The sequence below is a fragment of the Mytilus edulis genome, chromosome 4 (genome assembly GCF_963676685.1).
Source record: "Mytilus edulis chromosome 4, xbMytEdul2.2, whole genome shotgun sequence".
Taxonomy (NCBI): domain Eukaryota; kingdom Metazoa; phylum Mollusca; class Bivalvia; order Mytilida; family Mytilidae; genus Mytilus; species Mytilus edulis.
Genome location: NC_092347.1, coordinates 97,444,539 through 97,456,752, shown reverse-complemented (window position 1 = coordinate 97,456,752; position 12,214 = coordinate 97,444,539). Strand labels below are relative to the sequence as shown.

At 31.0% G+C, this 12,214-nt stretch overlaps 1 protein-coding gene across 1 annotated transcript; it reads left to right on the top strand.

Moving 5' to 3' along the window:
• The first annotated feature begins 585 nt into the window (after positions 1–585).
• On the top strand, positions 586–12,214 carry LOC139521188 (LETM1 domain-containing protein 1-like). The gene is made up of 10 exons (XM_071314510.1): positions 586–703; positions 2,028–2,182; positions 3,110–3,225; positions 4,224–4,315; positions 5,052–5,238; positions 7,090–7,191; positions 8,004–8,138; positions 8,908–9,004; positions 10,207–10,788; positions 11,552–12,214. Exons 1-9 carry the CDS (start codon positions 591–593, stop codon positions 10,329–10,331), a joined length of 1,122 nt encoding a protein of 373 aa, XP_071170611.1. The 5' UTR covers positions 586–590; the 3' UTR covers positions 10,332–10,788; positions 11,552–12,214.

Sequence of the window (12,214 nt, the reverse complement as noted above, 5' to 3'; positions counted from 1 at the left end):
CACAATGTAACCGTAGCCTCAATAATTATTGTTACATTCGTAATTAATCGGTTCCTTACCCAACTTTGCATTCCGGCAATTAGTCTCCGATGTAACAATAATTTTTGTTTTATTGTTACATTTCCATGTAACCGTAGCCAGTGCCTTTACTATTTGAGTTCGAGGAATTTAAGATCGTATTGGGATCAGGATTTTCAGGGTAAAAATATGGTTTTGGTGAATCTCTAGGAGGACCATTTTGTGAAGGAACATTCAGGTTTGCTTTCATTTCATTTCCTTTTCTGACAGCAAAACTGTTTTTACTATCTCCTGTAGAACTGTTACTAATTAAGACATTAGGAACATAAGAATAAGAATTAATAGCCTTCGTAGATCAGCGGAATATAACGACTGAATTATTCGGGGTACTATAAAAGGCCCAAAAATGAAGGATTATGTATGAGTTCAGTCATTTTTTCAAAGCGGTATTTGAAAGCATGATATGAAAAGGATAAATAAAGAAAATAAAGTGCAAAAAACGATTTCCGTAACGGGACGTTGTATACTCTTTCTTATCAAAGGCTTTTATGGTTTTAAGTTAAACCAAACGAATGCTCTCTTGTATAAAGGGAGAAAAGGTGTATTTAAAAGGAACAAAAAATAAAACCATGCAATCTTTCAAAGACTTGTCAAGAATAACTTACAGAAGAAAAATATTTCGCCGGTTTGAGTTAATTTATTTCAAGTATCCATTTATGTAAACATTTCTCTGCTCTAGATTAGCTGTCATCGCAGAAAATTCAAATGAAATACACACTGGGAATTAAGACAAATCGTCCTTTATCCCTATACCAAATCGACCCACTTTTCCACGTACTCTCCCCATTATTTATATTTAATGAATTCTTTTTTCATTCATGGGGCCAGTTAGCAGACATTATACTGGGAGATTTTAAACCTTTTTCATAAGTGCAAATGCCAGTTGACAGGACTATTATTGTCGTGTCATATGTGTGTCATATGTTTTCATTTGTCATATGTTTTCCTATCACATTTTGACATAGTTTGACTGCATAGGTGTACATTGTGGCATGATTTTCGGTTTCTATAATTGGAACAACAACAACACTTCAAAGTGACAAATGTATGACATATTCAAAGTCGCTTTTCAAGAAAAGCTAAAATTTTGAAGATTTCAGTTATTTAGAATGACTTAATGATGCTAGAATGCGATATTTGTGCATTGTATTGTCAAAAACAGCTCGTATTTATGTAGCAGAATCATTTTTCTTTCCAAAATATAGCTTAAAGATTACATTTTCACAATTTTCTATAATTGCTATATTTTGGGGCCAAAAAGGGGTCTTACTGAACCTACTCCTTTGAGTAAACACCTGAATAAAAACTCAACAGTGAAAACCATAAGCAGTGAAAATTGATATTAGTACAAAAACCCATAACTTTATGATAATATATCAAGATTTCAACCCTTTTCATAAGCGGGGCAGGTTAGCAGATGTAAATTTAAAGGGGATTTACCCTTTTTCATAAGTGAATCAACTTAGAAGAAACAGAGTGGGGCAATTTGTCATAAATTCACCATTTGCTAATCACACAGCAATAACTTTTGCATATTTCATCTGTAACAGAAGAGGAAGATTCTATTGGCGAGTATTGCAGGATTAGGGAAATAGTCTTCTTTGAGCATGTTGAGCAATTAAGTCATACATACCATTCAATTTATGTAAAATGTTTGTTTGAATGATTGGCATAGTTGTTATCACAATGTATAAAAAAGGAAGAAAACACCATTGAAGCGGCATAGAAAAATCATAAGTTGAAGAAAGGCAAAACCAAAGACTAATTTAACAGTTCACAAAAAACTACTTAAAAAATCCAATTATTAAGCACTGTGAATCTCACAAAATCAATGGATGATCTCAGTTAAACAAAGTAATGATCTGAGAAGCAAAGGTGCAATTCATATTGACAGGTTTTTAGATACATTTTCTACAATATTATAAGATACTTATTTGTGTTAATTTCAGGTATTACTGTTCTCATCCACAAGACACACTAGGACCTCCAGGAAGATTGAAGAGATATTTAGTTAACAAATTTGTAAAGACAATTGAAAAATGTGAAAATTTTGTAGAAACTAACAATCCTACAGCATTTAAATTTTACAAGACTTTTAAAGTTGGTAAGTTTATAATAATTTGAAGATTCACATAAGATGAATTAAAAACAAACATTTTCAGTTGTACATTCTTAATATGAAATTCTGCTGTGTTTTCTGTTGCTAGGATAAAGATGTAAAGATTATTAGGTTTTCTGTACATTGATATCATTAAATATCAGCCACATGAGACAATGCATTCTTGTTGAGTTGGTGTAGAAAATGACCTCACCTCAGATTCACATTATTTGAAGCAACCAATATTATATTTACAATGTACAATATTTATAAACAGATAGAAAATTTAATGCTTGATGAAAGTCAACTTGATAATTTCTTCTTACATACTGTGAGGTCACTGATAAGTTCTGCTCATGTCCTATAGCAGATTCTTACTTTAAAAGTTCAGGAGTTATCTTTCTTGTTTTTTTGCCTGCTAACACAAGAATTCAGTATGAGCTGTTGTCGTCATGCATCACTTGCCATTTATGGTCTATTGTCTTGACAGAAATTCTAAAAAAAAAAACTAAAATCAACAACAACAATAACAGGGCATTCAGGCCATGCATGATGAAGGGTTGCATAACCAATAAGCTTCAATCAAATGCAATAAAAACAAATAGGTAAACCCTTGGACAAATTCCTACTAAACATTTGAGGAAATTATATATACATTTGTGTGTTGCTGTCAGATGTATATAATTAGCAAACATTCAATACAGAATCAACAAAGATGATTTAAATTAATTAGACAGCAGCTCAAACATCATTACTTAACATGCTAAAGAGAAATAGACATGTCAATGGAGGAGACATTATGCCTTACTAATCAAATGAACATACAAAGAAAATAAGCTATCTGTTTTTTAGTTGATTTATTTTATATCTCTGAAAATGGCTATTGGATAATTGTTTTTTAGAACTACAAAATGTATGTGGTTTTTTTTCAAGGATTTAATGATTTATTGGAGGATACAAAGACATATTATCAAGTTAGTAAAGATATTTGGTATAACAGTAGGGAACTACATACATTTTCCCGTAAAGAACTTGTGATTTATCAACAGGTAAGGGTCCTTATTTATATCTTTCTAATCAGCTTTTAAATTTTTCTTTTCTTATCTTTTGAAGGTAAAAATGTACTTCACTCTGTGGAGTAGTCTAAAAAATCAGTACCCTTAGGCCATTGAAAAATAAATGTTGGTTTCCCCTAACATGTGTAAATTACCAAGGCCTGGCAGGCTGGTAAAACTTATTTTGTTTTTCTTGTTGTAAAATGTTGTGAAAAATCATTTTCGTTTTACAGAGAATGTTGTTGTTAACCTGTAGTTTGTGTGTTTTTTTTCACATTCTATATTTTGGTATAATCTATGTGAAACTGATAAAATGAGAATTGAGAAATACAATGTTGAAACACAGACGATAAACTCTTTATTTATTTTTCATCTGCAAAAAAGAGAAAAAATAATAAAGACATGGATGGTAAAAACAGCAGGGTTAGGGGAAACCAACAATCATTTTTGCATGGCCTTAAATATAAATAAGAAGATGTGGTATGAGTGCCAATGAAACAACTCTCCTTCCAAGTAAAACATGTATAAAAAGTTAACAATTACAGGTTAAAGAACAGCCTTCAACATGGAGCCTAGGCTCATATAAAAAAGCCAGATAAGAACGGGCCACAAAATGACTAGTGTAAGACAATTCTGGAAAACAAATAGTCTGATCTATATAAAAAAAAGAGGAATGATAAACACCTTTATATCTATGAACCACTTCAACAAATGACAACCACTGAACATCAGGATCCTGACTTTGGTTTGGTGCATTCATGTATATAGTTTCTCATCAAATGAACCTAAAAATGAACCTGAATGTTAATATAAAATGATACACACCACAGCTTTAAAAGGCCCTGAAATGACAAATGTAAAACAAGTTAAAATAGAAAAATAACAGCCTTATTTATGTACCAACTAATGAACAGATTATTTTATAACAGAATTATCATGAAAAAAACAACAGCAGCAGATCTGCAAATATTTTTCTGTCATTTTTTTTGTAGATGCCAAGTGAGATGATAAAAGCAGCCCCCATGCTTGTAGTAGCTATGATGCCTGGTGCGTTTGTTATTTTTCCTACCATATTACCAGTAGCGTAAGTTATATTTACTTAGACTGTTTTCATATTAGCGAATTTTGACTCTTTCAGTCCATTCTGTTTTCTGTTCATTCTATATTAATGTTGAAGTTTTCTTTTAAGTTTGTGAAGTTGTGGTAACATCAATTTGAAATTAATACAAATATTCATTACGATTTGAACTAAAAAAAATGTGTGCAAATTAAGTTTTTTTCACAGATTCCAAGAGTTCAGCACTGCTGAACATGGTAAACTTAGCATGGTGTCCTATGAACACTTCTTTTTGTTGATTGTTTTATCTTATGACATGTATTAGTTGTAAAGGAATGAATGGAGGAATTATCACTTATTTCTATGTCACTTATATTATACTCCTAGCATTCTATAATATATTGATAAGTCCAGAATTAATTATAGCCCTTATTGATTTCTTGACATTAACTTTCCAGGTGTCCCTTCAGCAGAAAGGAGGGGGGATAGGAGGGTACATGATCCCGAAATCCCGGGCTTAAAAACACGAAATCCTGAGGTCCCGAATTTAAATAAATAAAAATCCTGGATCCCGAAATTCGAAATAAAGAATTCCCGGATCCCGAAATCCCGAGCTTAAAAACACCCGATCCCGGAGTCCCGATAAAGGTCCTATCCCCCCTCAGAAAGTACTTGAAATGAAGAACTTAATTCCAGTTGGTGGTCAAGGGAGACCAATACCCTTTTAAAACATTTCACTCAATTTAATTTTTTTTTATTTTAGTTACCTTTATCCAAAATTATTATTGACAAGTCATTTCTGGACAGAAGAAATAAAGATAGAAGTATACAAACAAAGACATATAGATAGAATAAAACATTTGCCAATAATTCTAGATCACATGGAAATAGCATGTAGACATATACCTCACACAGAATATAAACTAAAAATGGAGCAAATATTTCAAAAAGTAAGTACATCTAATAGAATTGACATAAAATCTGGATCAAATACATATTACAAAATTGGTTTATCTCAAACATAACACAGAATTAACATCGATTGAATAGTTGAAACACATACTTTTATTCATATGGTAAGGAATTAATATATTAAGAAGAAAAGACATGCTTCAGAAATGCTAATAGTTTTTGGAAAAAAGATGCTCATTAAAAATACAAGTTCTAATGTCTGTACCTGAACAATAAAGAGAAAATTCAATGCTTTTAAAGGTACTTAGGAATGACAAGCAGATTAGAAACAATAGATTTTTTTTACATTTGACTCCTGTAAATGATTTAGGAGATAACTGTATTGTATTTTAAGCTCCGACAGCATCAACTGTTGATTTCATTGTCCCAAAATTAAGTTTACTGGCAACACGTAAGCGGAGACAGTAAACGGGTATATGCGACCATCAAATCACTAATGATGCCGTTGGAGCTTAAAATACAATATTGTTATCTCCATTCTAATGAAACTGACAGAAAACAATTGATGCCATGAAAATTAGTGATGTTATCCAATCAAAATAAAGATAACAAACGTTGTTGCATTAGATTAACTTTTGTTTAGTCCAAAATAAAACATCAACACTTCAGTTGAGGGTTTTTCTACTGACCTTTTTATTTAAGACTCAAAATGCCTCCTACACTTAGACTTTATTGGCAATTTTAGTACCGAAACTTTAAAATTTTCAGATATATATTCAAAAATAATCTATACTATTAAACGAGAAGACCTTATTTTTGGTGTCGCTTCTCTTCTTTCCACAATAAATTAATCAACACGACTCTGTGTCCTATATGTACAGTGCAAAGTCGCATTTGTCATCCATTCATATGATTATTCAGATTGAGTTATTTTGGGAGAAAAACGAGAAAAAGGGCATCCGGATATTGTCCCGTCATTGGACAAAATTTTAAGTCAGATTATACTTCCGGTTTGCGTTTTTCTGTATACTTTGAACAAACAAATAGTACGAATAAAGTGTAATTTTTGTTAATTATGTTCAGAGTTTATTAAATGGAGAGGGTCTGTATACTTTGTCAATTGACCACCATGGATCGATTACTAAACTAAGAATTGAAAGTAAATACACAGTTATATAGTAATATACAGATAAGCGGTAAAATTATTCATGTGAACTTTTGATACCTTTTCTGAAATTCTCCATTCATTAAATATTTTACAAAATTCATTGATAACAAAAAAAAAAAGATGTGGTATGATTGCCATGTTGAGACAACTCTCCACAAGAGACCAAAATAACACAGAAATTTACGACTATAGGTCACCGTACGGCCTTCAACAACGAGCAAAGCCCATTCCGCATACTCAGCTTACAAAATTCAAACGAGAAAACTAGCGGCCTTATTTATGCACAAAAAAGGAACGAAAAACAAATATGTAACACACAAACAAACTACAACCACTGAACTACAGGTTCCATACTTAAATGTTCATAACATACTAAATGTATGTTCATATTGAAATTGATAGAAAACCAAAAATTGGGAATTTTGGAAATGAAGGAGGAGGTATAAAACTTCTAACAACACTTTACATACTTTTAACTCCGCTCTGAATGCCCGCGATTTCGCGGGTGTGTTCTAGTAAATGTAAAGATAAAAATATAAAAAAAACGTATTTACTACCAACCTAGTTTTTGTTTATAAGTTTTGTTTATAATAACACTGAAACATTTTTGTTTGACTATAGTATTATTGTTATTGTTTTATATATAGTTCCAAATTTTTGTTTGTATCCATGAAAGTTGAATACTTTTAAGAAGCTTGCTCAATGCCTTTTATATTTTCAGCTAGAAAATTCTTTGCATCCAACAGTTGAAGAAATTTTAGAAGTAAAGCCAGTATTTGAGACGTATAACTTTAAGGCAGAGAAATTATCATTTGCATATTCTGTAAGTTAAAAAAACCGTGTGGATTCATTATGCAAGAATGTTTGATAACTACAAAAGAGAACTTATTTATAATAGTTAGTAGATATAAGAGGAAGTGGTACGTGTGCCAATTAGACAACTCTCCGCCCAAGTCATAAATTGCAAAAGTAAACCATTATAGATGCAACCAAATGCAGTGGTTTTAAAGGTTTTAATAGGTACCAACCTTCATCCTTGTCTGAAACAACAGTGTAACATCACAACATAGAAAGACGCACTATACTATAAAATATCAATTGAAAAGGCTTAACTCAATCAAAAGACATATTAAATAATAGTGTCTATCATCTGGAACCAATAATGGGTCTTATTCTAATAAAAAAAATCTCCTCTCTTCAAGAACTATATAAGTAATTTAAGTATATGTCTTTATAGCATTTCAATACCTGCATTGGCAGATGGAACATCTTGTTTTATTCATTATGATTATTGTACATTGAATGGTAATTAATAGTCAAATATGGGATGAATATTTTAACTAGGGTGTAAAAGTTTGTATAGGTTTTATGAACAAGAAAAAACCTGAATTCACGATTAGGATTTTTATAGAAGAAAAAATACAGTAACTGTTGAACTCTTTCACTTATTTTAAACAAAATTGCAATGCATTCAAGAAATTTATACTGATGTCGATACAAAAAAAACCAATCAGGGTGTCTTGACATGACAAAGTCTCTTCTGTAGTTTTTGTTTCATTCTTAGTAATTTACAATATCAACTTTCATGCTTTTATTTTGTTTTGGCAAATTGAAAAAAAATATATACATTTTCAGAGACATCTCGCCAAAACATTTGGGTTTTCATTAAGAAGATCAAAGTTAGTTCAGGAAGGACTGTTGGTACTTCATACAGACCGAGCAATTGTTAGGGAAGGTTTTAACTCTATGACTGAAGAGGATATCAACATGGTAAGATAGTGGATCAAGACTGATTATGTTGACATGGGGTTATGTGATTGTTGAAAATGTTTACCCCAAAAGTTATTTCAAACTGAAATTACTTTACACTATAAAGAATCATTGAACACAGATATAAGAGAAATTGTAAATAGTTCCTAACAAGACTTTGGTTTTGGATTTCTGCCTTGCTAGAGTTTAAATTAATAATTTTATTTGATGAAGCACACAGAAGCATCATGGCAAAAGCTAGCTGCAAAATGGTAGCTCTGATGAGCCTTGTATATTTTAATGCCCCACCTACTATATGTTCTTTTTTTTGTCTGTTTATATGTTTGTCTGTTTGTTGGTTCATTTGTTGGTTCGCTTGTCCATCTGTCCCACTTAAGGTTAAAGTTTTTGGTAGAGGTAGTTTTTGATGAAGTTGAAGTCCAATCAACTTGAAACTTAGTACAACATGTTTTCTATGATATAATCTTTCTAATTTTAATGGCAAATTAGATTGTTGACTCCAATTTTATGGTGTACTGAACATAGAAAATGATATTGCGAGTGGGTCATCCTTGTACTATGGACACATTCTTGTTTTTATGATGGTCCCAACACGTTAGGAACTTACATGTATGTCGAAATAATATCTATTAATGATTTTGTGATTGATATTTTAAGTCAAGAACAGAATGTAGTTAGCAAAATTAGTCGAATATTAACATTATTAAAGTAATTAATGCCTTTGCATTCAGATGTCAGTAATTCAAAAGTGTTTTTTTTTCTATTGCAGTCTTGTCTAAGTAGGGGATTAAATCCATATGGAATAAAGAGAGATGAAAAGGAGAATTATTTAGAATCTTGGACTCAAATAAGTAAAGAAGTAGATGGTAAGTTGTAAAAAAAAAGCATATATTGTGGATGCATTATTATTCGTGGGATACCAAATTTTGTGGATTTCAATGTTAGGTGGTGCACCATGAAATGAAATGTTTAACATAAATCAGATATCCTCAAGTCCTGTAGTTAGACTTTGACAAAACTACAAAATTTAATATCCATAAAAATGCAAGTTTCCCTAATCCACGAAAATTGGTACCTATGAAAATAAATGAATCAACAGTATTGCAAGAATTGAAAACTATATTAATGCAATTTAGGTTATATAACTTATAGAATGAACTAGTCAATGCTTTTAAACTATATGTTTTGGAAGGGGCTCCATTTGGGTACCCTGCTAAGTCACAAGTTAATGTTTAAAAATTGCCAGAAGTCACCAAGTGCCTTAAAGCTAATTGACAGGTTTATGTTTTCCAATGCAAAAGTTCCTCTAAAATGAAACATCAGGCCCCAAGGGTGCAGATCAAATTTGACCCTATTGGATCCTCACTTGTATTGATTGTAGTCTTTTTATCTTGTTTGGCATTAGCAAAGATTTCATTTATAGTACATTTGAAATGCTTGAAGGTCAGGAGCAAAATATAAAAATACATTATTAAGTCAAATACAGATGTATAATTGTTATACACTAGTAAACTTGATAAAAATACAGCAAAATTTTCTAACTTTTTTTTCGTAGCATTTGAAATTCTGATTTAATGCACAACTATACAACTATAGATAGAAATAACACATTGTATAAAAAGTAAACCATTAAAGGTCAAAGTATGGTTTTCAACCCATAGCCTTGGCTCACACAGAACTGCAAGCTTTAAAATGCCTCCCCAAAATAACTAGTGTTAAACAATTCAAACATTAAATACAACGGTCTAATCTATATAAAAAAACAAGAAATGAGAAAAACTTATGAACCCCATCAATAAATGACAACTACTGAACAACAGGTTCCTGGACAACAGTACTTGTGAAATGGGAGTACCAAAAAGTACTAAAATATCAAATAATCAGATAATAGTATATCAAATTGTGCATTTAATACATGACTTTTTTTGTGAAATATTGAAAACAGGCAGCTAATAAATTAATGACAATGTTTGAGCTTTGGATTTTGCCATTTGATAAGGACATCTGTTTTGAATTTTCCTAAGAGTTTTGATATTTTTGTTATTTAACTTTTTATACATTTTTTCAGAACACAGTATGTCCTTGCTGTTACACGGACCAGTATTATTAGCTTTAAACCATCCGTCTAATAGACATTTACTTGGTGGTAAAAAATTTAGATGGAGGCGGAAAAAGAAAAAAGAAGTAGTTTGAATTCAAATTGAAGTACAAGTATACTACTACATCATCATGTGACATAATAGGCCAGCTGAAGAGATCTGTGATGGAAGCTTTATATTTTGTTCTCTCATTTTTAAATATTTACACATTGAGACAATTAAGAACATTGCTTGTGATGACAAATAGAAATTCAAGAGACAGTGGCTAGATTTTCAAAGATTACTGTTATTGTTGTGATAATTATTTTTTGTTATGTTCAGTCAAGCAAACTAAATTAGTGTTTCTACACAATGTTAACAACATAAAAAGGACTGTGACTTTACTGATCTGTGATGGAAGCTTTGTATTTTGTTTTTCCTCTGTCATTAAACATTAACATGCTGAGACGAATAAATAGATTGTTTCTTATGACAAATACAAATTCAAGATACATTATGAAATTTCGTATATCCAGTCAACCAAACAAAAAACATTGTTTCAACACAATGTTGTTTTTATTAACTGGATTTTTGTGACAAAAATGTCGGTTATTGATTTGGGGATGTACGGCGGGCGGGCGGGCGGGCGGAAATCAAATGTTGTCCGTGCATTAACTCATGAACCGTTCAACCAAAGATTTTAAAATTTTAATATGTTGTTACTGACAACTAAATGAAGGTCAAGTTCAATAATGGCGATTTTGACATTTACCGTTCAGGAGTTATGGTTCTTGAAAGATTGAAAAATGGAGTTTCCAGTCGTGTCCGTGCATTTACGCATGAACTGTTCTACCTAAGCTTCCCAAATTTTAATATGTTGTTACTGATGACAAAATGGAGGTCAAGTTCAATAATGACGATTTTGACTTTTACCGTTCAGGAGTTGTGGTTCTTGAAAGATTGAAAAATGGTGTTTCCAGTCGTGTCCGTGCATTTATGCATGAACCATTCAACCAAAGCTTTTGAAATTTTTATATGTTGTTACTGATGGCAAATTAGAGGTCAAGTTCAATAATGACGATTTCGACTTTTACCGTTCAGGAGTTATGGTTCTTGAAAGATTGTGAAATGGCGTTTCAATTCACGTTGTTGCATTTACTCATGAACCATTCAATCTAAGCTTTTCAAATTTTAAGATGTTGATACTGATGACAAAATGGAGCTCAAATTTGATATTGACGATTTTCACTTTCACCATTCATCAGTAATGGTTCTTGTGGTATTGCCAGGACACAAATAAATATTAATAAATCCGGTTTGCTGTCGTTGTGACAGCCTCTTGTTTTAAATTCAAAAGAAGGCAATTATTATGTATTAGAAGAGGTATTATACAAGATTTCAATTATACTTTTAAAGCATTGATACAGAAATCATTCATGGTTTAAAGGTATTGAAATTACCATAAGGTAACTTTTGGAATATTACAGGGACTAACTAACAGATCTGCTTTAAAAGTTGATTGACAAATTCAAAAATTATAAGCATGAAGTGCTTATTTTACACTAACTAACTTTCAATTTTGACTTTATTGTTAATTGCAGATGTCCTTATAAGATACAACTAAACTATCTTTATTAGAATATATTCTATATTCAATTTGTATGGTTGGAGTAAAAATTCATTCCCGTTTAGATAAACAGTTGATAAAGACTGAGCTCAAATTATTGCCATCAAAGATTAAGAATATAAAATATCTTTTTTCTGCTTTTATGAAATAATCTTTTATGTTTTTTGATTTTGAGACAAGTATGATTTATGTCTAAATAATGATCTTGTATTTTATTGAGGTATACAAGATTATTTTGTTTTTATTAATGCATTGAAGTAAACTAATTTGTTAAGTCTAATTTCTTTAAGAATATTTTATTTCAGGTAATAATGATTGTTGAGTTTTAAACATATATAAAATCAGACAGAATAATAAATATGTTACAATCA